The sequence below is a fragment of the Molothrus aeneus genome, chromosome 11, assembly GCF_037042795.1.
Source record: "Molothrus aeneus isolate 106 chromosome 11, BPBGC_Maene_1.0, whole genome shotgun sequence".
NCBI classification, from domain to species: Eukaryota; Metazoa; Chordata; class Aves; order Passeriformes; family Icteridae; genus Molothrus; species Molothrus aeneus.
Window position 1 is genome coordinate 5,580,600 of NC_089656.1, and position 27,232 is coordinate 5,607,831.

The 27,232-nt window shown below is 42.4% G+C and overlaps 2 protein-coding genes across 4 annotated transcripts in view; one reads left to right on the forward strand and one right to left on the reverse strand.

The window, feature by feature from the left end:
- LOC136561154 (neural-cadherin-like) overlaps positions 1-9,243 on the forward strand; it is a 62,323-nt gene extending 53,080 nt beyond the window's left edge. Inside the window, exons 30-33 of the mRNA XM_066557319.1 lie at positions 910-1,090; positions 2,031-2,275; positions 3,775-3,929; positions 6,838-9,243. Coding sequence (XP_066413416.1) covers positions 910-1,090; positions 2,031-2,275; positions 3,775-3,929; positions 6,838-7,215 — 959 coding nt within the window. The 3' untranslated portion in view covers positions 7,216-9,243. The remainder of the gene's footprint in view (positions 1-909; positions 1,091-2,030; positions 2,276-3,774; positions 3,930-6,837) is intronic.
- Positions 9,244-11,136: 1,893 nt separating this feature from the next.
- DPY19L3 (dpy-19 like C-mannosyltransferase 3) overlaps positions 11,137-27,232 on the reverse strand; it is a 34,754-nt gene continuing 18,658 nt past the window's right edge. The window contains exons 14-19 of one of the 3 annotated variants that reach the window (XM_066557204.1): positions 26,891-27,002; positions 26,321-26,377; positions 22,034-22,116; positions 15,406-15,538; positions 14,605-14,763; positions 11,137-14,013 (exon numbers count right to left, since the gene is read on the reverse strand). In XM_066557204.1, coding sequence (XP_066413301.1) covers positions 13,852-14,013; positions 14,605-14,763; positions 15,406-15,538; positions 22,034-22,116; positions 26,321-26,377; positions 26,891-27,002 — 706 coding nt within the window. In that variant the 3' untranslated portion in view covers positions 11,137-13,851. Of the gene's footprint in view, positions 14,014-14,604; positions 14,764-15,405; positions 15,539-17,329; positions 19,168-19,836; positions 19,931-22,033; positions 22,117-26,320; positions 26,378-26,890; positions 27,003-27,232 lie in introns of those variants that run through there. The other 2 variants (XR_010784296.1, XR_010784297.1) reach the window with 2 other exon arrangements.

Sequence of the window (27,232 nt, forward strand, 5' to 3'; positions counted from 1 at the left end):
GAACAGGTTATCCACATGTAACAGATTCTCCACAATATTTGGACTTTTCTATGGAAATCACAGTGGAGGGGGTACATATTCCACTGGCTACCTTAGGGGGAATAAAGGCCCTGTCATGGTTTAACCCCCTCCAGCCCCTCAAAGCCTCTCACTGACTCCCTGCCAGTGGGATCAGGGAGGGAGTCATGAGGGTAAAAGCTGGAAAACCCCTGGGTTCAGATAAAGACAGTTTAATAGCAAAGCAAAAGCCATGCACACAAGCACAGCAAAGCATGGAATTAATTCCTTGCTTCCCACAGGCAGGCAGATGTTCAGCACCTCAGGAGAGCAGGGCCACAGCCCATGGAATGGTTACCTGGGATGACAAACTCCTTCTCTCCAAACATCTCCCCTTCCTCCTCCTTCCCCTCACTGCAAATCCTGAGCATGATCCCACATGGTCTGGAGCATCCCTTGGGTCACTTGGGCTCCCCTGTCCTGGCTTTGTCCCTTCCAAGCCTCCCAGGCAGCCCCAGCCCCCTCCCCAGCATGGCCCTACAAAAAGCAGGAAAGGCCCTGGCTCTGTGTGAGCCCTGCTCAGCAATGACAGAAACAGCTCCATGTTATCAACCCTGGGCTCAGCACAGACCCAACACAGTCCCACACCAGCACCTGCAAAGAGAATTAAGTGTGTCCCAGCCAAAACCAACACAGACCTGCAGCAGCACTTGATTCTCGTGGAAAAACACTGGGAATCTTGATCTAAAACTTCAGCAAATTCAGTCCAAAAATGAAGGACAATGCTATGAGAGTTTAAGTGAATTCTGTGTCCTTTGTTAAGCAGAAACTGCCAAATCTTACAGCTGCTTCAAATGGTTCTTACAGCCTGCTGAATGGTTTTTAAAACTGTCTCTTTGTGCCTTGCTGTAGGATGTATGAAGGATGTCAGATTTAACAATTACAGAATCCCTCTGGACACTCATGGGAAGGAGCTGGTGTCAGTACTGAGTGCCCAAGGCATCAAAGAAGGCTGTTCTTCGGAGGCCTGCAGGAATAACCCTTGCAACCAAGAATTTATTTGTATTGATTTGTGGATGATGCATGAATGCAGGTAATTGGTGGAAATAGAAGCACAAAACCCTTCAGAATGAGGTGGGAAAGGGTGGATGTTGAAGTGTGCAGCTTGAAGGCTGGCACTGGCAATCTCATCAAATCCCTGGAACCACAGTGTCACACAGGGCTGGACACCTGCACAGCAAGCAGGTTACTGTGTCTTTAGAGACACCACCACAGCTGATGTAATCAGCCTGGCTCCAGGGACTGTGGAGCAAGTTCAGCTGCCTGTCTAATGGAAAACATTTAAAGAGCAGCAGCAAATCCAGAATGCTTGTAAACCCTGGAGCCAGGACAGCAGGAGGGTGTGTGAGCTGGAGTGGCACAGTTCCCTGGCTGTGCTGTGAAGCTTGTGCTGTGCAGTGTCAATGCTTTCTCTTGTGAGGGTCTGATTTCTTGCACTGCCCCAGGCTGTTGCCTCTGTTCCCTCCCAGGCTCCTCCAGCTGCTTTGGGAACAGCACACTATTGAGCTCAGACTCCTGTGCTTGTGGCTGGAGTCAGGACAATACTAATTCCTGTTGGTTGTGGTGTGCAAACTTTACTTATACACACCTTAATGTTTGCACACTCTCCTGACTGCCACTGTCCACACAAGTGGAGTTCTCTAACTCTGGAAACTCAAAGAACATAGCACAGCTTGTCCTGCCTAGCCAGAACTGCAGAGGCCAAGCCAGCTGGTTGTCACAAGGGTAATCTTGCAGAAAGCAGTGGAAATACCCGATTTCTGAAAGCCCCAGATATAAAGGGCTGAAGTTGTGGAGCTCATGCTACAGCTGCCTCAGGACAGGCTACGACCTGTCACACTACTTACTCCCAGCAGCGCTTTGGAAACTGTGCAAAAAATGTCACCAGAGCGTGTTTTAAATCCTCAGTGCTGCCTGTCACGGCTGTTTCCTCCCAGAATAACCCTTCTGCCCTTCTGCCCTGGTGTGTGCAGCTGCCCTGCAGGACACATGATCCTGGAGAACGCCTCAGGCCGGCAGTGCGTGTACACGGCGTGCGCCGAGCGGCCCTGCAACGACGGCACCTGCGTGTCCCTGTCCCCCAGCACCTTCCAGTGCCACTGCCCCGACGGCTACAGCGGGCGCCACTGCGAGATCACCCTGGCCATCTTCCACAAGGACACCGGCCTCAGCTTCACCTCCCTCTTCGCCATCTGCGTCTGCTTCCTGGCGCTCCTAGGTAGCTACGGCAACTACGTCTTGTATTACCTGTGGTGAGGCACGCGTCCACCTGTCCTGAGCAGCCATTGCCTCATCTCCTGCCGGAAACTCCCCAGGGAGACCCAACTCTGCCTTCGTTCCTTTGCCCTAGTCCCATCGCTGATTTCTCATCCCTCTGTGCATCCATCGCTAAGTGAATCAACATTTGTGAGCTATGGAAGGTCTCTGCAGTTTTGTTTTCTTCACATTTTCACATCATTGCTGAGGAACTGCTCACATGCCTAACTGGAAGCAAATGCAATTGAACAGCAAGAGTGGAAATTGCTACCAAATAAGCATTGTTTAAAATACTGCTGAGTATGAAACAGAGTTTTCAGTCTAGGAGAAACTCTTTGTCTGATAGAAATATACTGGTCAGGAAGGAGCAGATTTTGCATCTTGCCAGTTGTGTCCCAGCTCCTAAACAGCTGATTTTGTCATCCTCAGCCATTTTCAGGCTTAGGTATGGGATCTAAAGAGGAAAACCAGAAGGATGTTACTAGTGAGAAAGGATCACATCTTGGAGTCTTTCTTGTTTATTCAAATGTTATGGAAGGTTGCCTGAGTAAAGACAGAGGATTTTTCTCCTGGCTGTTAGCATTGAGGCAGTTTTGTTCAGAAGTTGTAGTAAGAGTATGGAAATACCATAGTTTTCCCCAACTCTGCTAGATACTATGTTTGCCATGCAAATATGAGCAGCAAATTTGTGGGAAGCTAAGTGGTATTGCAGCTCTTGGAATCCCTGATAGCTGAGGCTGATAATAGATCTCTATGTTAGAGGAGTGCAGGGCATGATCTCTGTGTAACCCAGTTTCAGTCCCAAGGTCTTTTAGATGCTGCTCCACAGAACTGCTGCCATGTAGATATTCTGTAAGAGATTCTAGTTTCTTTAGTTCACTGCACTGCTAATTTATGGTACTCAATGCTTTGAGGTCTTACTCTGAGCTTTTATTGATTTTTATAGAGTTGGTAGCACAGTGATACACAAATTTCTATTAACAGAATGTTCAGTATCTGATGTTGAAGCTTGTCAGTTGTGTAAATGCACTTCAGGATCTAAGAAAAATGTTTAAATTAATGAATGCTAAGGCAAAATGTGCCTGATTCTTGTTTTCTAGTAAAAACATCTAAAAGTAATTTCCTCTTCTGTCTTGTGTCTTCTTGTGTTTCATTTGTGTGTAATTCTGTTTGTTACTGTCAACATGTTATTTCTTCTTTGTCCCCCTCTGTAATGCATTTTCTGTGACAAAGTTCAACTGCACACAGGACAGAGACAGGTCAGAGACACCACTCAGTCACCAACTTCGAGTTGGGCTTTAAAGGGTGTTGCAAAATGCTCTTTAAAGGCTTTTCTTCTTCTGTGTTTGATGTTCACCACACTGGACAGTGCAAACCCCAGGCACTTGCTGGGAAGCCCCTGCTGTGCACTGGGGATGCTGGTGCCCGCATCACCTGTGCTCTGCTCCTGTGTCCCCACAGCTCTGCTCAGCGCCGCCTTCCTCTGGGCTCACTGGAGGACGCGCAAGGGTCTGCACGGAGGCGTTTACCATGGATCTGCTCATCCCGAGGATCTGGAGGACATCAGGGAAAACATCCTCAACTACAACGAAGAAGGGGGTGGGGAGCAAGATGAAGTAAGGATCACTGTTATGTTACAATTCAGAGGGGCCTGGTGCCTCACCGTGCTAAGGAAAATGCATTTTGTGCTTTGTCCTCAGTCTTCGTTCTGCTGATTCAGCCCTGCAATTGGCAAATGAATTATTTGGATGAGGGTGCATGTTTCCTAAGCAGAGATAAGTGCCTATCCATTTTTAATTTCTCTTAGAGCCAGTGATCCTGAGTGCATGTTGAGAGCAGCCTGTAGGGTGAGTTTAGCAGTAGGGAACAGCTGCTGGGTTTGGTTTTGGGGGCTCAGGAGACACTGAGGTTCTCAAGGCTCATTTCTGCTGGAGCTCCAAGGGCTTGGAAGAGCCTGGTGTGACTGTTGCTCATGGCCAGGCTTTTCCAGACCCTGCTCCCAACAGCAGGTGTTCACACCTCCCTTGTTGGGGAGGGGAGGTGCTGAATTGGCTCTTCTGAGGCCCTGGAGCATGTGGTGGTTATGGAAGAACCTTTCTGCATTTTTGTGTTTTGGAGATAAATACACCACTGAACACAAGCTGTTTATACTTAGAGTAGAGCAGATTTTACCCAAAGCAGGTATTATTAACATTCCTGCAGGCTGTTCTAAAGTTTTCATGTGTCAGTGAAAGGCAGAGCTTGGAAGGAAAACAGTGAATATTATAAACAAGTACTCTTAATAGATTATTTATTGCCCTTTAGATGAGTTCTATATTTATAAAAGGTAGGAAACGTCATTGCCAACTGTTCATTTCATGGATTCAGGGGGTGGTGTGACTCTGCAGAGGTAATAATAGTCATGGTACCAGTGTGAAGGCCAAAAAAGCCAGTGATTTAAAAATATTCTCACTTGCAGAGTATCCTTATTTTCTTGGTGAATTAGTGGGACCATAATAAACACAGACATTTCCCATGTGGTAACATAGACAGCTATAAAGCCTGTTTTCCTTAATCAGATTAACTTCCTCTGCAATATTTTGCAATTTTACACCCAGAAGGTCTCTTTGAGGAAATCTACAGTTACTGTATGACATGTTTAATTACTTTTGGAGAGTTCTTAAAATGCACTCCTTATTTTAAGCATTGGAACCAAATTAGTGACTTGATGATCTCCATCTGAGGTTATTACTCTGCCTGAAGAAACACTGCTTGGAGTGAAGCCTCTCTGGGTTCTGTACTCTTCCTAAATTATTCAGATTTAACAGTGGCTGGGATTGTAGCTGAAACTTTTTAAGCTAAAACCTAGTTGTTTGTCTAGATTTAAAAAACCCAAACAAACAAACCAGCCCCCAAAATACCTAGAATTACACCACCTTAGTTATGTTCTAATGTTATCTCCACAAAACGATCATGCTTGGATAAGAGAGTTTCATTTTTGTAATGTTTGTGGATGGTAGGGCTATGAGGACAAGGGCTTGTCATATGAAGGAGTTTCTGCATCTGAAATAAATAAAATTTTCTCCCAGAGAAATTAGGAACTCATAAAAATTGGAGGAGGTCAGTGCATTGTTGATTATACACTGAACTCAGCTGACCACCAGATGTTAAAAGCCAGCTCTGGACCCAGAGGCAGGGCTTGAGTTGGGTTTGTGGATGGCCAGCCAAAAAGGGTTTATTATCAGAAGAAATGTGTCATTTTAATGAACAATTAGTAGCAGTGAAGGATGCTTTTATTATCACCCAGTTCAGTGAAGGGAGCATCCTCAAGTCTGTATTGGAACAACTCCATTTAACTTGTGCATGATGCAAAGTTGCTCCATGTCATGGATTCTCCTGGTATCCCTGCTCAGAGTGGGGCTGGATGGGGCTTGCACTAACTTAGGACGTGCCTAAGGCAGGGACCTGGGCTGCAGGTCTTGGTGTTCATCACCAGCACTCCTAAGTCTCTGGAGGAATGGGAATAAGCAGCTCCTGTCCCAAACCCCATCCTGCCACTTAGGCAGCTTTTTGATTGCAGATGGGGAGAATTTAAGTTGTTCTCAGCCTCTAGGGGAAATTCAGTAAACTCACTGAGATTACCTCAGTTACTCTCTTACAACGTGGTTATGCACAATGCCCCATGCTGGACAGCTAAAGAAATCTTTGAGGAAGTGCTGATTCCACACCTCTGTCACTGATGGCTCCTGTTACCATGAACAGTATTAGCAATACAAATAATTATTTGTTTGCTCTAATGAATTCTGTCTCCCTCCACCTGTCTGCATTCTACTTTGGCCTGTAAATCAGTCCAGGGACACAATCTTTGGGTTGTAGGGAGGCAAAGGATGCTGGGGACAGGACTAGTTCATTGCAGGTGGCACAAATATTCTGATCACTGAATGCCATTAACTGTTGGCATTGGCAGCTTTGTGCCAGAGGCTGTGGCACAATTCCCAGACAGCATTTACTTCAGCTGAGCTGGGAGGGAATTAGTGACTTTTTTGGGAGTTAGTAGTTTTTGGCTCTTACAATTGTGCCACTGCCATGTAAGATAATTAGGCATTATTCCAGAGACTGGTAAAATTTTATCAGAAATCACAGTACATTTTTGAACTACTACTGCAGAAAGATTTCTTTAACATGCTGTTTGTGAATACCTTTTCTTACATCTTCTGCCACACTTGTAGGATCAGTGTCCAGTCATGATAAGACACTTTGGATCTGAATTTCAGAACAAAAGCTGGGGTGTTTCTGTCACATTTATTTGCTTTTGGATAAAATCTGACTCGATTCTGAGCCTGACCGCAGCAGTGCAGAGTGCACAGGTGTTCCTCAGGCTTCCTCAGGTGCATTGCAGGTGGCAGAGCTGGCAGAACCCCCAACCCTTCAGGTGCTCACAGCGGACAGACTGACCCACCCTCATTCCTTCTCATTCCCACCGGAACACGAACCTGTGGGACCTACAGAGAGTATTAACTCGCTGTGCCCCGTCTCTCCCTGCAGGACGCCTACAACATGGCAGAGCTGCAGGTGTCCATCCAAGGCAGCCCGGCGTACCCCGCGCACAGGAGGAAGGAGCTGCCGGCCGCCGTGAGGGCGCGGCCCGGGCCCGCGGCGGGCGCGGCGCTGGGCCGGGCGCTGCCCGCGCTGCTGAGGGAGGCCGAGAGCCGCGCCCCGGGCCCGCCGCAGGATTCCCTGCGCGTCTTCTGCACCGAGGGCGCCGGCTCCAGCGCCGGCAGCCTCAGCTCCCTCAGCTCCCTCAGCTCCCTCAGCTCCGCGGGGCTGGGCGGCGGCAGCGCCGGCGAGGACATCCACGAGTGGGGACCCAAGTTCGAGAAACTGAGGGAGCTGTACTCGCACAGAGAGGCAGGAGACCTGTAGCTCCCCAAGGTTGCTCTTTGCAGTTCTGGAGGCAGAGGTGAGGCACGGTTTTTTATACTCCTGCTCTGTATTACTCCTACCTGGCCTTTTTTCCTTGCTACAACAGGGATTCAGATTCCCACTAAGGAGGCACATTGGTTTTTTATACTCCTGCTCTGTATTTCCCACACCCGGCCTTTTTTCCTTGTTACAACAGGGATTCAGATTCTCACTAAGGAGGCACATTGGCCAGCAGGGTTGGGTAGGAGCTCACCTTGGGACATGCTGGACATCTGCATTTTGGTGTATAAACCTACTGGGAGGAATAAAGAGAGAATCTAGGGTATGCAGGTATTCACATACCGTGGTTAAGAAGTACAGGTCTTTTTTATCACTAAAGTAATACAGGACTCTTGAGGGATCCAGTGCACCTGGCCTGAGGTGAGCTGGAGCTGAGGGAAGCATGCTGGATGTGCTGCTTCTGGTGCTTTGACAGTTATTTGAAGAAAAAAACACCTTGTCTTTTTCTCACATAATGAAGTCCGTGGTGTATTATATCCCTCTAGTTTCCCACAGTGCCCAGGGACAGCCCTGCTCACTGATCACAGTGCAGGTGCCAGTCCAGGGGTAGAGGAAAAGGAAAGAAGCAGAAGGATAACTGGAACATCACTTATACTGTGCTGAAATCCCTTTATGCTGCCATACAAAGGCAGAAACTGGATTTAGGCATAACACATGAACCCAGCTGCTTACAACTACGTAATTTTCCTAAGGAAAAGGCCAGGTGTGCTGGCTACATGCCTCAAAGGGGGCTGGTCAGGAATTTCAGTCGCAAACACCACAGTACATCACAATCTCTCATTCCTAATGAGCTGCTAAACTGAGCCTAAACCAGCCTGAACTGTGCCATTTGCATCTACAACTGTGTCCCTCATGTTTCCTTAAATTTCTTTTGATAGAATCATTGCAGGACATATCTGGGGACAGAGAAACATAGGGCAAAACTAACAGCAGTAGCAGGGGGTGGAATTTTATGCTCTAAATTAATCAGTCCCTTTTGGAAACCATTTAATGTCCACCTACTATCCCTGATTTTTCTTAAACTTGACAATATTTGGAAGAGAAAAGGTGCCACTAAATTAATTTTGATTATTATTTTTTTAATTGAGACCACTTGTACAGATAAATGGAGTACAATGCAGCAAAACCTAAATCTTAAGCTGTGCTGTTTCTTCTGTGTATTATATGTGTATTATATCTATTATAATATGTAAACTATATGAAATATGTACATTATATATTATGAGCTAATAATAGGAATATATCCTAGTTTCTAATAATGTTTCATTAAAACAAAGCATGAAACAATGTATTGTAACAGACACTGAAACTGCTTTGCTCAGTAGCTTGTTTTGAGAGGTCTGGCTGTTATTTTTATACATCTATGAAAACCCATAAGTAGGTGAATGCTGTCTGCAGGCCAGCTCAGTTTGCATGTTTCCCAAATGAGAAATGTTCACACAGTACCTTGTTCTCACGTGCACTTGTGCCACTCTCTGGAAAATGCTGAGTGCACCATTAAGCACTGTTACACACTGCAGGTGCTGGGCATTGTCCTCTGGAAAACCTAAATCCAGTTTTTACTCACACCCAATGGTTTTGGTTCACAGACAGCACAGTCTCTGTGATTTTGTAATTTTACTGACCCATTTATTTGCCTGGGAGGAAACCTTGGCTGAAACATCTTGCAGTGTTCACCAGTCCAGTCTGCCAGCTCCTGTATTCCATCATCTCAGCAGTCACAAGCAGGGTATGGAAATGAACTAAATGTATATATTATGCACAAAAATCTGTTCCTTCCTGAAACAGCAGTAAGTTTGTCTACATACCTTGTGTTCTTCCCATACCTATGGACATGCTGGTGCTTTGGCTGGTTTTAATTTAATTAGCCTGTAAGCTCCTTGGGGCCAGCACTGTCTTTATTTGCCTGTGAAGTGTCCTGCCTGTCTCAGGCACCATATAAATAATAAACCAGCCTTCTGTCCCGGGTGTCTGTGCCTTGCTTGTGTTTAAGGATGACTGAGGGTGGACTCTGTTGAATTATTTCTCTCTCAGTTGTGATCAGATGCTTCCACAGATGTGAGTCATGGGTGCTGAACTTCCCGAAAAGCTTCTGTTGGTGGGGTCAGGATCCAGTTACCCACCCAAAAACCACTTTGGGTTTCCCCAGGGGAATGAGACCTCATCAAAGCTCTTCCTCCAGCCCTGAGGAACTGTTCCCTGGGTGAGAGCGACAACAAGCACAAGTGGTGCCCAGGAACCCTAAAGGTGACAAACATGGGGCACACAGAGCACAGAGATGTTCAGATGGCTCAGTGCTGTTCCAAATGTTGCTGCCCTGCTGCTTCCTGTTACAGCTGTGGCCCTACTGTGTAACCAAACATGGAAACAGCCCCAGAGCCTCGGAGCTGCCTCTGCACTGACAGTGAGCCCCACCTTGTACAGAACATAAGAGACTAAAACAAAGGGCAGGAAACATTTCCGAACTCCTCTGGGAGCTTGTGTCCATACAATCTCAGTAATAGGACACACTCATTTGCAGCTCTCATGCCCTATTAAAGCCTACTCTTCCTCTTTCCAGAGATAACTAATTAGTTCACTTAATTTATCTGTTTTAATTTGCATGCTGCTCTTTTAATTACTGTGCAATTGCTGAAATCATATCCTCACTTGTTCTGCATTTGCACAGGCACACACAAATATTTCAGTGCCTCTGCAGAAAGGCTTATCCCAGCACTGCCATGGCTCCCAGGGAGAACAGCTGGCTTTCCACAGAAAGCTTTGGGTCAGGGGGAAGGAAAAATATTGAATAAAAAACCCATTGGGTCCCTAGGTAGTGGGATTTGCAGTAATCCAGTACTTTTATTAATCTTCTTCCATGTTCTTTACAGACTTTAAACATATAGTAAGAACATTTTATTTAGCATAAAATGTTTGTAAAGGTCTGAAATTTAAATAATCATGTGGATATTAGTATTTAATCTGGCTGCCTGTCAACTACATTAATCTTGGTGTTCTTCCCCTGTTAAAATAACATTCCAAGTACATAACATGGAGCCAAGCCATAGGAAAGCTGATTACCCTTAGGTCTGACCTACTGACCAGCAGGTTTAGGAGGGAAAACAGGGCTGCAAAGAAGCAGGATTAGGTGGGCAGAAGAAAGTTGAGCATTTTCTTAATTAAAAGAATGCAAAAACCCATGGCCATCTCCTGGGGATTTAAAGGAGGAGGTTCCCTGGAGCACAGAATCCCCTCTTGTGTGACTCACATCCCATCAATTACATTAATCTCTAATTAATGCTGGTGACAAACTCCCCCCAGCCCCCTTTAGACCAGTCCTGTACATGGGCAGTTTTATCTCCAGCCCTGCACATCCTGCAGCTCCTGCCACAAGAGTCACATCAGGACATCCTCCTGCACATACAGCCCTTGAAAGGTGCTTCTGCACTCCCAAAGAATGCACCTTTCTGTTCATTAAAAATACTAAACTTGAGCTACAGTCAGGAAACAAGCAGGTCCCTGGTGGTCAAAGCATTTAATATATGATTTTATAGTGATAGAATACAAATAATAAAGGAAGAAATAATATTTATTTACATGGATATACTGCCTCAGTCTACTGACCTTGCTGGGGTTGACATGCATGGGGTGATGACTGATAAAAATCATGGCTGGTACCTTTAGCTTCTAACAAAGGAAGCCCAGCAAGCTGTTAAAACACAAAGGTGGTTCCAAAAGTCAGTGCTATACACAATATAATGAGCTGAAGCCAAAACTTGCTTGTGAAAAATATTTTGCTTTCCTCCATATGGACAGAAACAAAGCTGATTCCCAAACCAGGTCTTTCTCAGCCCATCCCAACATAAAAAAAAGCAAAAAAAGTGACTTTCAAATTACACAATTTATTTAGTGTACAATAATCATTACATCTCTTTACAAGGACATATTATAAAATAACTATGTTAGATCCCACCAGCAGAACACTGAAACAGGAAATGAAAATACACTTATGGATCTCAAAGGCTTTTCTCTCCTGAAAAAGTCCTGGCTCCTTGGTAGCATTTTGTCTCTGCAATCTAAAACCAGTCATTTGTACCACAGTGCCCCTGATCACATGCAGCACAAAGTCCTTGTGGCCACCGAGGAGCACAGGAGGAGCCTGTCCCTGCCACTGCCCCTGCTGGGGGTACCTCAGGAATGGGAGGTGCAGCCCCTCCCAGGCCTTGTCTCAAACAGGGGCAGGGAGGAGCTGCTCTCTCGGAGCTGGAACTGCCCTCCTGGACTCCCTGTTTGAAGCAGGTTGGTGTCTGAATGCTGCACTGCAGTCCCTTAGTGCTAAACCTTTCTGATCATCTCTCATAATGCATCTTTCTGTATAAAAACCCCAAACAAATCAGATTGCACTTGGTAGTTTCCATGAAAGGTTAAATTTCTCCTTTGGCAATATAAGAAACTGCATTTTTGAAAGAAGTTTGTTTAAAAATAATTACTCTTCCAGTCAGGATTTCTTAGTCTCAGCTGTTACCTAGAAGTAAATTCTGAGGACAACAGGCGATCCCTGGGCCTGGGAATCCCTCCCCTCCACCAAAGGGAAGTCACTGCACCTCTCCAGAGAGATCCAGTTGCACTCCAGAACAAGCCACACAGCCCAGACATCTTTTACCTTTTGTGTGCTTGTTTTCACTTACTGAAGGCACTCACTGAGGGATTCACTGACCCAGGCTTGCAGCAAGAGCCATGCATCATTACAGGCCTAATTAAAGTTTTAATACTGATTAAAATGTTTTATTATTGTATCATGTTAAACTGCAGTGGTCTCCAACCTCATTAAAGGATACAGGCTAGGAATTACTCAGGAGTTTCAGCTGCTCAGTGTAACAACCCAGCTCCTGTCAGCATGTGATTTAGCACAGCCTGGCTGCAGCACAGCCTTCTGTGCCACAGAGAAAGGCAGGAGGATGTTGAACATTGTTTAATGAGTATTTACTGAATATAAAATTGTTTGAGCATGTGACATAACCATCTCCATCTCTTTAGTAATTTACCTTGGTACAACTGAAAGGGAAAACACTTAAATCATTTGGAATTGGAGCCCAGCTCAGTTGTGACAGCTAATCTCATTACACATCTTGATTAAATTAAATGTGGAGTTTGCTATCTGTAGCACTTTAAGTTTCCCATCACTAGAAATTAATTGCAGTGGTAATTACTATAACTGAGTTATTTGCACAGGCCACAAACAGTCTTATAGGTGTTCAAATGTTAATTCAACCTGGGCCTAGAGGCACTTGATTATTACAATTCTGTTTTTCTTAAGAAACAAATGAGCCTAATGGATGTCTAATTCAAGATGGAGAGTACTGTGAGGCTTCCAAATTTGATTTTTGATTTAAATCTAAAACCAAAGCAGTGCTAAAAACACAGCAAAAGTTATATGGTACCTTCAGAACATTTAGAAATCCGATACAAAGCACAAAGTTCAGGCTGGTAAAAAGACAGAGTACAAACAAACCACAAAATTCTCAGCATTGAGGTTTGGCTTCACCTAATCTTCCATATCATTTTAAAATACTGGTAGTCTCTGTTTTAGGCTAAAGAAAAAGGACACAGTGATTTTGTGCTAAAATATAGAGCTTTGTGTCTGAAATAATACAAAACAAAGCTCTACTATCTGAATGTATTTGAAATACTGGTTTCCTGCTGCTTTAGAGATGAGTTTTTCTTTTGTCCAATTTTGCTATCCTAGTGGGATTCATATAAGGAGAAAAAGGATCCCCTGTAGCTCAGAAAGTATATACAGGAAAGTGTTCTGAGAGTCCAAACTGAGAAATTTGGATTTTTGTTTGTTCTGAGTATTTTACAAGGATACAAACATGCAACATGTATCAAGCATGCTCCAGCCTTTTTTCTCACTAAAAATACATAACACTCCCATCATGAAACACTTAATGTTATAAACCAGTTTGTTACTGATCACTAAAAATGCTGGACCAAAGATTTTTTTTCTTCAAAATTGTTTGCTTAATCCGCACTCACTGATTCTGCAGTCACACTCACAAAATTGGAAACTCATATCCACATACATTCCCAAAGAATTCAAAAAAGAGGCACTGAAAGAGCACAGGGATCTGTCAAAAAGGATCAGACTGTAGGACAAAACTTCATTTTGTGACTATGTTTAGGATTCACAAATGCAATGCTTACTCAGGGCAGGAGTAGCATGGGCTGCTTTCACTGAATTTCTACCATTTGAGAGGAAAATCTGAACTGCTGAGCAGATTCACAGCCTGGCTCCCACAGGCTGCTGCCCTTGTCTTCCAATCAGTTAAACTGAGAAACAATTACAACCTAAATATTCTGAGGGGCAGAATTTAAATCAAAATTGTCCCTGCTAGCATTTATTTATGAATTTATGAAAATTTTGGCAATATCAATAATGTTATCAAAATTAAACTGTCTAAAAAAAGAATCACAGTAATTAAACAAAACCATCAGTGTAAAATGTCTTACAAATGAAACCTGTTTGTAAACTTCATCTGCATTTCCTAATGTGGTCCTAGCAGTGAAATACTGAGCTTGAAGTCATGGTTGGAAATGTTATTTATGCTTGGCAAGTTTGTAAACGTGGAATGTTTTGTTCTGAAACACTCTGGTGAAGTGTGTGGTGTAAGAAGGAAGGTTTTTTTTAATTTCCTCACAGAAGCGAGGATACAACGAAGGTTTCAAATCAGGTTCATTCTCTCCCAAGCCATCCATGATCTGCAATGAAATGGAACAGATGGGTGAAATTTCTTCAGCCAATTCACAGTTCCAGGCAATAACAAGTTCATAAAAACCTTCACAATACATTCACTGGGTCAGGCTGGCCAGGTTTGTTCACAGTATGAAACAAGTGGGAGGGAGAAACCAGCTTTAAAGTAAGACTTATTGTCTCTAAAGGGATAAAGCTGCTTTGTCAGAGGCCCAGGTCTGCTTGGGCTTGTGCAGCCTGCTCTGGCTCCAGCTCAGCCCCAGAGATGCCTGAGAACTCCCCTGACACTGGGTGGTAACAGAACCACACCTCAGGGAACTGAAGCTCTGAAGTGATTTACACCTGGGAAGCTACTCTGCTTGTGTGCTCCTGACCTGCAGCTCATCAGGAAGTGATTACTTACCCTGCCCAGGCTGAAATTCCCCCTTTTTTATTCCCAAATACCCTTAAGAGCAAGCAGTGTTAATCTGGCCATTTTGAGAATGCCTAAAGGCCCCAGCAGGTTTTCCTTCCCCCAGTGCAAATCCACAGAGCCCCCTCAGCTGTCAGCAGCAGGGTTTCAGAGCCAGGTCACTCTGCGCTCCGAGTGTCGCACTCACGTGGCCGTTGGCGACGTCGAGCAGGTCGCGCAGGCGGCAGCCCCGGCTGTGCCTCCTCTCGTAGCAGATGCTGTCCTCCAGGATCACGTAGTCCGTGCCAAAGGAGCGCAGGATGCCGAACACCTCGCCCGGAGCCCGCTTGGCATAGATCTGGTAGATCTGCACAACAAGGGAACTCAGCTCCAACACACACAGCACCCTCACTGCTGCTTTGATTGCTGTGTCTTGAGCCCAACAAAGAGCTGGGACTGAGAAACCATGTGAATTGAATCTTATAGAAACAACCTATAAATGCTTTAGTCAGTAACATCTCCCCGTGGAGATGTGTGTTATGGCAAGGGTGCTGCTGGCTACACATCACTGGATGGAGCTGTCAGGCTTTGAGAATGTCTCAAGCCCAGAGAAGGGTAGGTGAAAACGGTCTCCCAGCTCCGTGTGCAGTTTCTCAGGGTGGTTTCTCTATCAAATGCTGTGTGCTGCTCTGGGAACTGAAGGGAGCATCAGGGAATGCTCCATGTGGGTTTAACAGCCCAAGTGGGCACGAGGATCTACTGATGCCACAGCAGCCAAACCAGTGCCCTTGGGGCTAGCTGGGTACCCAGGCACAGAGCTGCTCAGACACTCACCAGCTGCCAGAAGTGAGTCAGGAGATCCCAAAGCAGTTAAACCCTGGGCCTGTGCCTGACAGTAAGTTATCCATCAGTAAAGCCTTTTGCAGTGTCCCACGAGGACATTGCTGTTTTCTGGAGTGGAGTCAGTGACACGGGCAAGGATTACTATAAAAAATCAGAAATCTCTTACCTGCTTTGTTCTCTCTCTCAGATTCTTATCCTCATAGTGGGGATGGTTGGTTAAGGTCCGTCCAGTGCACAGTTTGACTCCTGCCAACAGCTGCATGCTCCCAGCAAACACTGCTGTGTTTGGAGTGTTTGACCTAAACAAATGTTGATAAGTCTGAGGAAGTCTCTGCAGGGGCATTTTTGCAATGCTTGTGACAGATCAGAAGGAAAAAAAAGACTGTAAAAGTGTTTTTCTGCTTCTCCTCTATTCAGGGAGCAAACTGTTCAAGCAACTGTTTTCTTCAAATGCCAAGCAGATAAATTATTATAATACTCAACTGCAAATAAAAAATTTACTAAGCACTATGAGGAAATCTAAGGAAAACATGATCCTGACAATTTCAAACTATTTCTGTATTTCATATATTTCTCAGGTTCATAAAGCCTCTGAATATTTATAGGTTTCTATATTCTAATTATTTTAATATTTCAAGAAACTTATTGTGACTTAAGGTTGAGTCTGATATAGATATAAGGTACTTTATATAAAATGAATTATTTAATCTGAACGGTAAAACTTTCTGTTCTTGTCCTGGCATTCACCATTCACTTGGAACAAAAACTTTGTTCCATGAGACATTACTCTTCCTATTCTGACAACTCTGGGAGAGAAACTATGAAAAAAGACATTCCAGTTGTAAAAAAGCTGGGGCAGGTGGATGCAGAAGATGTCCTGGTATCTCAAGATCACTCAAGTACCAATAATGAAAAAAATTATTTTTGCTCACCTTCTTCCCAACAAGTTTACTATCTAAAATATTTGCAAAGGCACAACAGAAGGGCAGAGCAAAAAGAAAGTGTAAAAATGCCAGGCAATGGACACTCCTGTAATCAGGCTAATTGGAACTGCTGAAGTGTCTTCTAGTGCTTAGTAGGCACATAACCATGGAAGGGTCTGTGAACACTAAACCAACAGAGAGCAGCACACAGTTAATCAACTAAAATGAAATTAGAATGTGAACAGATGCCTAACATCCCCATGCACACTCTAAAGTACTCCAGTAACTGTGACACTTTGGGTGCACTTCAGGGAGCCTTGGAAACTGCACTACACACTCAGTCATCTTTAAGCTCCATGATCTGCTTGAAAATGTTGAGACGAGTATTAAATTTTATTATCGCCTTTCAAGAGATTATGCTTAGCAAATGAATTAATAATTACAAACCCTTCCTAAAAAATCTTGCACTGGTACATTAATCTCATCTAAGAAGGCCAGAGATAGTATTTTAATAGGTCAGTTTAACTTTCTTGATAGACCAGTCCTTCAGCACTTTATAAAACCAATTTCATTTTAAAGTCTGAAAATATTTAATCTCTTAAGAAATTATTTATTACTTAAAATATTCAAAGCCACAAGTGTCCTGAAGTACATGTTCCATTCAAATAAATTAATTCCTGTTAGAATTTAGTACTATGCAAATGGGATGGCCCTGACAGGCTGTCAGGCAGGACTGATCCCTGGAGCTGTGGGAAAGCACAAGTCTGTAGGACTAAGCTGCAAAGGACATGGGCTGGACTCACAGAGGGACTGGGAGAGCTCAGACACCCAAACAAAAATGATGATTCTTAAAGCATCTTCAACATGTTTCTGTGTTTATGCCTGGGCCAGGCAACTTCTAATGTGACAAGCAGGTTTCTGTGGTTGTTCAAGATTAGTTCAAATTTTAAAACCTGACTGGCCTTACCAAGGCAGCCCTGCTCTTCTGATTGCAGATTTGCATTATAATGGGCTCTGCAGCAGATTCAAACTTTCTTAAACCCACTCACACAGCCCCTCCCAACAAGGACCAGAGGCAAAACCACAGGATAAAAAGCAAACAAACAAAAAAGCCAAACCAGCCTGCAGGCTCTTTTCTTTAAAACAAAAGCTAAAGGGTGATAGTGCCCTTTATTAATAACCTACTGGTAAAAATGCTTGTCAGAAATGTAGAATCACAGAACACACTGAGTTGGAAGGGACCCACAGGGCTCATCCAGTCCTGCCCCTGTCCCTGCAGACCCCCAGCAATCCCCCCTGTGCATCCCTGGTGTTCAAACCCTCCTGGAGCTCTGGCAGCCTTGGGGCCATGCCCATTCCCTGGAGCCTGGGCAGTGCCAGCACCTCTGGGGGAAGCAGAACCTTTCCTGATCTGCAGCCCAACCCTGCTCTGGTCACAGGGAGCAGAGATTGGAGCTGCAGCCCCCAGTGAATCTCCCCTCAGAAAATGGATCATGCAGAAGATCCAGGGCTCCATTCCTCCCCTTTCCAAAAGCATTCACTCCTGCCCAGAAGGGGTGAAATACAGCTGAGTTGCATTTTTTATTAGTCAGAAAGAGTTTTGCCAGCACTTCCTGCTCTCCCTATCCCTTGAAGACAATCAAGTGACCCTTGCTTGCTTTTCAAACAACTGCCTGAAGTGCTTTGGTCCGGGGTGGAGTTTGAAATCTGGTGTTCCAGGTAAAGGCAGATGTTTCCCTGAGATTTACAGATTTGAAGTCCTAGGAAATGATGCTCCTTCAGGCACATCACTGTCCATGTGTTACTGGCCAGCTCAGGTGTTCCCAGACCAGCAGGAGCTACTGGAACCCCTCTTTGCCTGTGCTGCAGTGGCAGTGCCAGGAGCACAAGTGCTGGATTTCAGTGCCCTGGGCAGAGAGCTGGGAGGTGACACAGAGCCCCAGGCTCTGCCCTGTCCAATTCCCTCCCCATGAGCTCTTGTGGGTGCCACTGCTGAGTTCTGGGGCCACGGGAGCCCTGAGGAGCATTCCCAGGGCCAGCGTGGCTCCTGCATGCCAGGGATGCTCCTGCCTGAGCCCGGTGCTGCTGCAGGGCTCTGCAGCCAGGGCACCTCCTGTGCTGCAAACCCCTGAATGACACTTCTCTATTACTCTAAAACCAAACCATTTTTACAACTGTCTGAGCAAATGATGTATAAAATGAAAGGATAATTTGTTTTTATAGCTTTCTGCCAAGCTCCATACCACACTGCCCCAACCTGCAAACAATTTATTCTCTAGGAAATGTCACTAAATAATGACAAGGACTTACAGGTCAAACTGATTTACATTATATAATTTAAATGCCATTCCAAGCAGACCTGATGGCATTTTGAACAAATAATCTCATTTATTTTTGAAGCTCTAAGCTTTCAACAAGTTAATTACAGCTGAGCTAATGGGTAAACTAAGCACTATATTATAGTGTAGGAACCTTTTCTTTACCTTACACTTAAGAATTTAGAGAATTATATAAATACAAAAGAATAACTCATTAAAAATAAAAGGGTTTTACAGGAAGTACTTGCACAGACTCTGAAAGTGGTAGTAATTCTTTCTCTTAAAATACTAAAGAATTATTGTGAGCTGGTTTTAGGAAGCACTAAGGAAGAAATGGCTAACATTGTAGTTACAGGTTACATCATCAGAAATAAAATGGCTGTTTCTAGTAGAAGTCCTCCAGACTTAAACCCTATAGTTGACTTTCAAAGCCATAAAATCTAACAAGTCACAGATTATTCCTTTACTAGTGCCTGAGTATGGTATGAATCCACAAAGTGAAAGGATTTGAGAAAAGGAGATTCTGAAGAATATGCCATGATAGATTTTTCTTTTTCTTTAAAAGAAAATCTTTTTATTTGCAGAATGCAATATTGAAACATCACAGATTTAGCTGCAGATGATAGGCAGTAAAGCATATTCAGGCACACCGTCATGGTTCTTTTTTTTCCCTCTGGTTTGGAAAGACTGAAAATTGCAAAAATGGAAAACGACAGTCACAAAGCAAGAGCAACAAGATGTGAATCCCAGCTTCAATTTTATGCATGCAGATTATGCTCACATAAAGGAGTGCACCTACACAGGTATAAACCTACTTCTCAGGCACTCTCAGGTTCGTGCCTGAAATTTATTCATGTCTGTCCAACAAAAGCCCAAGAATTTAAGAACAATAATTAAAAAAAAGAAGTGTAATATTGCCTTTAAAGTCTGGAACACAAATTGATTTTAGTGTGATTACCCTTGAAAATCAGGAATGTAAGTAATAGAGTTAAACTTCAAAGCTGGCTTGAAATTAAAATATAGCCATTAATATAAATTAGTATAAATTACTAAAAGAAAGAACCACCATTGAAACATGGGTGTTTCACTTGCATAACCTTAGGAACTTTTTGGAAATTTGTGGGGTTTCCACTCATATAAAAATTTGCCTGCTTGTCCCCACACCTGGTTCAGGTACAGCTGACATCCAACCATGCTCTGCTGAATCTCAGTCTCAGTTAACTTTTCCATTGTTTTGGCTGTTGCCCAAGATTTTTAAGAACTTCTGTGAGTTTTGGCAACTGCTACTGATATATTCCACAACTGTAGACAGATTTCCCCTTTAAAGGCAGAAGACATTGCTTCTTTAGCACTTACCAGGAGTAAACAGAGAGGGAAGTTCACGCTATTGATTTGCTCATTCTACTGATATTCTTCCCCATCTCACAAATGAGCATGTTGTTCCTGTTGTCTTAGGGAGAGAGACCAAAACTAAGAATTTTAATGTACCTCCCAGCTGGGAACAGAACTGTGAACTATCCCTGGAGCATTGGATTCTTGACTTTTTTGTTGAAAAAAAGCTAAGAAAATGAGATGGTGGGTAGGAAAAAAAAGCAGAAGACTGGGATATGCAAGATCATTATGTAAAAAATTGTGCTCTGCAATTGTACAGATACAAAGCAGTAGATCTTCCTGAAAATGCTATGGCAATTTTAGTGAGGGGAAGAGTAAGAAATGCATCTGCAGACACTTCACAGGGGACAGACTAATAGTTGGCCATTATTCAGATTGTGTATTTGGACAAGTTAATATGCATTTAGAGCTAAGCGGACAGAAGGGTTTTCTTGTTGTGGAGAGATTGCAAGACAGATGAGTTATTCCTAATTCACTGCTATACATGACAAATTAGAGCTTTTCATACTGAGTATTAATAATGAATGATTAGTTCCTGACACCAGCCTTGACAGGTCATTAACTACAGCACAACCATCAAGTGTTAGTAAAGTAAAAGTGTTCTCTTACACATCAAACTTAACAAAATCTGTCCCACTTTGAGAAACTTACCATAAATTTTGTTGACTGGTATTTAAAGCATAGATAATTAACTCTTCTTCACAGGAATAATATTTCTAAATACAATAAATTCTAAGTAAAAAAAATGCCCCTCTGTAATTGTCTGTCATGACTTGGAATGAAGAGATGACAAGGACCAGTTTAGCATTCTCAGCATTAAGAACACATGAAAAATTATTCTCATTGGAGCCAGTCAAATCCAGTTCATGGCTGGGAATAACTCCACATGCATATTTTATGTATAAATCTATATATAACTCTACATATTGCACACAGGAGACCTGAACTATCAGACATTTACCATCTTTTAATAAAACAGTAGTGCTAAATGGAACTGGCTGGTAAACATTAGTCACAAAAACATGTCAATAAGGCTGCAAAGATTCTAAATGATGGAAAAAATCATGGCCTGCTTTCAAAATAAGTCGGTGAAGGCTTGTAATATATTTTATTTCTAAATTACTCCTTCTAGTTTATGGATTAAAGAAATACAACATTATGGAGTGTAAATATGTTGCTATGGGGGAAGAGGCTGGGTGACTGGTTTCACTGAAGTTCACTGCATATGAAGGAAATACTCCAAGGAAATACTTCAAACAGTTCAATCTTTACAGATTTACTTTCAGAATGTTTTCCTCTATAACATGAAACCAATTTTCTTTTTTAAAAACCATTGCTGGAGTTGCAAATAAATACAAGTCCCAGGAATCTCCCTGTTCAGAAACCAAACCTGAAAGTTTTTAGTGGCTGCTCTATGTTAATAGACAACATATCCCTTCAGTTCACAGCCCTCCAGAGAACATCCTACCTGGCCTTTTTTCTCAGCATCTCTTACATGAAGTATTCCAAACTGTTTCCACCTAAAAAATACTTTCCTATGCTCTGTGAGAAAGCAAAAGTGATGAGGTGGGGTTGGAATGATTAACTCACACTCCTGAAAGACTGCTCCTATGCTTAGCTGTAACAAGTTCAAGTTCAATTAAAAATATTTTGTTTGCAGTTTGGAACACATATTGGGATTAATTCTAACAAGCAGAAACAACTTAGATTGTTTTCAAGTCAAACAAACAGTGCAGAGTACAAATTTTCCAAGCTTTTTAACATTTACAGATTTGAGAAGGACAGTAGGTTGGGTGGGGGCTAGAGAATAAAATGATTGCACTGCAGAGGTCTATTAATGTAAAGTTGCTATAATATGATGAAAAAAGCTTGACACCTCCAAATTTACCTCTTCTGGCTGGGAAAACTGTGTCCTTGTGGGAGCAAAGGGATCAGCAGGTTCCCTGTTGCACATGGAACACAGCAGTGACACTGAGCCCCAGCATGGAGCTGCTCTCCACAGCTGCTCACAGCAACCTCCTGATAACCCACTCATCCTCACTATCCTCATGGGTCACCAGAGTTCACTGCTGAGCTGGGACAAATGAGGAGAACACTATAACTAAGAACATTAGATCTACACAAATAGCATTTAACTGAAATAGAGAAAAAATCCTCTTACTTAATCCAGTTCATCAGCTCCACAGTGTCTGGGTCATAGAATTCTCTCAGCTCTGATAGTTCATCCATTATTCCTGGCCAGAACTAAAATGGAAACAAAATAGAACAACCTGAAGACAGAACGAACCAAACAAGTTTTGGATGCTGAAATGTATTACTATCTCTTAGCTGGCAAATAATCTTGTCCAGCTCATGGGCAAATTCCAAGACACAAGAGTAACTATCTACCCTTCCTAGGAAGGAGAGGTGGCTGTCATTGCAGGATGAACAGACAGTTTCAGAGTTGGAGATCTGCAGCTCCTGCCAGATGACCAACAGGACCAGAACTGCCCATTGTCAATGATGACAAGACAAGGAATGGTCCCAGGAATTAACACTAAGTTTGGGAAGGAATGTAAAGCTAATAGGAAATCTGTGTCAGAAGTAAAGATTATTAGATGTGCTGCAGATGCTATTAATGGTATTTCAGAAGTTTAAATTAAAAGAGAACTACTGAAGGCAAAAATAAAACTGTGACTGAATGACAACAACAAATAGGCCATCAGGGGAAAGCATTTAAAAATTTACTATAGACAAAGAATACATAAATCAAATCCAGAGGCGAGAAAAAAGGATGGAAACTGATTCTGAAAAGCTTAACCCTCCTGCTCAAAAAGCTAAGGGAACAATGATTTATTGAAGGGTTTATTGTTGAAGCCAGTGAATATTTCAGGGCAGAAGGGAGCAATTAAGAAGATAATGACAATGCTAATGACAGATTGCTGTGCCTCAGTCTTTACTACAGAGGATGCTATGGTAAAACCTACTCTAAACCTGCTTTCTTTAGATAAGAAGGACTGCTGGTTTGAAAATTGAAATGCTACAGGAGAAAGTCTAAGAAAACCCACCTGATTATCTAAAAAGCCATTAATCATCCCATTTTAATGCTCATCCAAGAGTTCAGAAGCAATTTGAATGTGGTGCTGCTGAGCCCCTTAGCAAACACAGACATTCCATCACCAAAACTGTAATTACATGGCAGGCCTGGGGGCAGGAGGTAAAACTGGGCCAATTAAGATTCTCACCAGTGTACCTGCTTACTTAAAACACTTGTTCAAGTACTCCTGGCACCATCACAACTGTGGGGAAGCTTTGGGAAGTACAACAGCACAACAGATGTATTTCTGCTCTTCAGAAGCTCCCCCAGAGATTAGTAAATTCAGCTGTTGTGAAAGGAGATTGTGGAGTCTCATCATGAATCAAAACTGCCTCTCTTCATTACTAAAGTGCCCAGGATAGCTACACATTCTGAGAGCTTGGAGTCCTTCAGGGTGGAGACAGAAGGAATGGGCTCTGCTTTGCTTTTCAGTCAGTGCACCCCGCCCTGTAACCTCCTGGGGAAGCAGTGGCACAGCTCCCTGCTCACTGCTGGGGCTATTCCATAGCATTCCCTCTGTAAAGTTTTTTTAAGTCATAGTTCTGCATGTTTTGAGTGAGTACAAGCAGTTTCCACTGGAAGAAAATTTTGGTCATGGGGCTTGCTATTACTGAATTGAAAAGTTTCCAGGTAGCACTACATTTGATTAGTAGAGCCAAGAGAAAACTAAGGTACTTCAGGAGTCCCAAATACAAGAGAATGACAAATAAAAAGTAAAGCATATGAAAATATGGACCAATAACACTGACAGAACTTTGTCTCATAAATCAAGTGTATGTCAGATTGAGAAAAAGTCTGTTGACACCAGGAGAGGATAAAAAGAACAGGTGGGGCACATAAGGGATGTAACAAACTGCTCAGAAGAGAGAGGGAAATGTGAAAGAGGTTTCCAACTTGTAACAGTGCTTGTCTCTGGGGTCAAAGTCTTCAGGAAAAGAAAGCAGTTGTCAAGTGGCTTAAATTAGCCCTGAATGAAGCTGTTCAGTACAGCCAAAGGCTGCTCAGATCATGGGTATATGTTGCAGTATGTGCTGTGATAAATGTCCATGTTTGGAGCAAAAGGACTTGGCCATGATGAAGATAAAAGTGCAGCTGCAGAAGTAACAGGAATGGAGTGTTTACTCTTAGAGAGAAATCAAGATTATTTGGCAATTCTTGGAATTAGAATGCTCGAGCTCAGGAACTCACCTTAAATACCAACAATTTATTCAAAATTACTGACATGCAAACACAAATTGATGAGCATTATTGTGAAGTTAAATTACAAAATACAGATAAAGGTGAAACCTACCTAAAAAGTGTAAGAGAAGTGAAACATAAATACTACTTGGTACTGCTTTATGCATGTGTTGTGTTATCTGCAGCACAGCTAAAGTAGGCATGGAAATACTTCAGCATTTTCACTTTATCTGAGAGATGTTTGCACTTTAATAATGAAGATCACATGTAAACAGGAATACAGATGTCTTACAGGTCTCAAAACAGCCTGTGCCTGAAATCTGTAAGAAATCCAGCATTGTAGCTGCATCTGCATCTCAATAAATTATTGTTCAAGTGATGTATTTGGGGCTGTAGTAACCACATGCCTCAAAAGAGGCTTTCATTGGCTTATTCAGGATTAGGTTAATAATCCCATAACAGTCCTATTTTGAGGAACTGCACTGAAGAACAGTTCTTCTGACAAATGTAACAGATAATGAAACACCAAACTGCCCCCTACAAATTGAAGAGAACCAGCCCTGCTGGCCAGTTAACTTTGTGGGGTACAGAGAAACTGCCCCTGCAGTCTGAGCAGTCAGTAACTCCACAGAGAAATTCCTGTCTGGAAAAGAGAAAGATAAGTAAATCTCTGTTCCAAAACCCTCCTTCCACTGTCTGTTTATAAGGTGTTAGAGAGAGAATATAAAACCACATTCTCACAGAAGCAATGGGTCCTTTCTGGATTTCTGTAAGAATTCTTGTCTGACCACTGCCAGGGCACCTGGGACAGGAGCCTTGTGGGTCCCTTCCAGCTCAGAATATTCTGTGATTCCCTCAGGCTTCTCATCAACTCTTTCAGCTTTGCAGAAAAGACCCACAGAGAGATCCACTCCTCTGGTAGCTCAACTGCAAGAACTGACTCAGGGCAAAAAACAACTGAGAGGTGACAAATTTCTCCTTCCTACTGAGAAATTTGAAAAATAGTATTTTAAATGTCAATAAAAATTATTTCCTCTATTTAGAACAAACACGAAAATGATGCTTTTCAGGCAGACTGAGCACAACTAATGACTGCTCTAAAGCCCATGAAATCAGTGTTTTCTGTTGACTTCAGAATTGAATCTGACAGAATTTAGGAACTTTACATCTGCTCATGAAGAGTGGGAGGAAAACTATTCCTAGTGATCTGTCACATTAGACTATCAGAATGTCATGCTCCTGGTATCCCCCATGTCAGAAGAAATGACATTTTTTCTGTCATATTCAGAGATGATGAAAATAGCAAATGACTTCCTAACCATCACATGAGTGGACAAAAAGAGTCCTCTAACAGAACAATAGGACAATTTAAGTGGAAACCAGTATTTTTTTACTTTTTGTTTCAGTTTTAGAGGGGGAAACACAGTACTGGAGTGAACTCTATTAGCAGCTTTCTTAACTACTTCACTACTGCCTTTTGAACTGTAACAATGAAATTAATCTTGCCTTTTTCTGAAGGGAATTATTTAACAGATGTATTTTCATCTCAGACTAGTTATTGCAGAAACAATTTCTCCACCAAAGCAGACTCTGAATTTTTTGTCTTTGTGACTACAGATTAAAAGAATGGTTTGCCTATTAAATCAGTGTTCTAAATCTCACTGCTATGACAGACTGATAACCTTGCACATGTTATTGATTTAGGTATGTTTTATGCATTTAAATTTAAGTGTTTGACAATAATAATATTCTGTTTCTGGAACAGATAGAAGACAAACCAGGTACTTGACCATTTAATAATTCTGTACTTTAAAACAGATGAGATGATGCACAGCAGTAGAGATTACTATTATTTCTGCTCCTACAATAAATCATGACACAATGTGACAATCTGCATTTTATCCACAACTTAGTTAAAACCAAAAGAGACAATTCTCCATAAAATTATGTCTTTAAATAACACCTGCTACTTACACATGCAATCAGATAAACATTTGTATCTATGAACAACTACTTTGGATCAAATTAGCTCAGCTGATCCTTCACAGACAATTTCATAGGCACAGCTATCCTAATTTTTAAAATTCAGTTACAATTCTTGTATGTAGTTACTAATAAGACAACCCTTCTAGGAGAAGGGAAAAATTTCATGCAACTAAAATATGCCAAAACATTGAGAAAAAAACTTCTTACCTTAAATGAAATGTACAGTAATGTAATTATTGGTATAGAATACTTAATCACCTGTGTCTATGAGAAATTAAAAAAAAATTGGTTATTTCAATGATACATTTAATAGACATAATTTTTAATGTATTGATATCTGAAATATTTAACATGTAGTGGAATTTAAGAGATTAAATTTTAAGCCCATATTCTGATTTTATTTTCAAGTAAAACCCTTATTAAAGACCCATCACAAAAGATGGATTTATATCTTTAAATCTATATTTTACAAGGTGGAAAACACTGTCACTCAATATAATTGACTGCAAAGGTCTTCTCAGACTGCTGATGATTTCTTAATATGGAGATTTTTTTAGAAAAACTATGGCTGTTTTTCACAGCCACATCTATATTGCCATCTAGTGTGTTCCAATGGAATTGTTTAATATAGAAACCACCAGAAAATCCATTTGACTTCCTAAATTTATACAAACATCCAGCAGAGATACCTGGTTTGAGAGAACTACAAGCAATACTCAGCCCTGAGCCTTCACTTGGTCCAGATGCAGTGGATGAAAGGCTGAGTACAGTGCTCACCCTCTGGGATGTGTAGAGATGGAGACACTTCAGGATGAGTTTCCAAACCTCTGTACTGCACAGGCCAAAGGATGCAAACACACACATGTGGGATGTCCAGAGGTACTTCATCCTGGAAGAACACAAGCTTTCCATGATCATGGGAGCTCTGCAAAGCTGCTTGTGAGAGCAGTTAATGTCTAGAGAAATCTGAACACAGTTTTCTTGGCCTTTCATGCCTCTGAAATAACTGAGTACAGGACTGACACTGCACTGTGCTATGCTCTCTTGAGAACATCTCTGTTCCCAAACTTTCATTCTTTCTGGCAGAATTTTGGGAAATGCCTCAGTCTACAAGTAGAA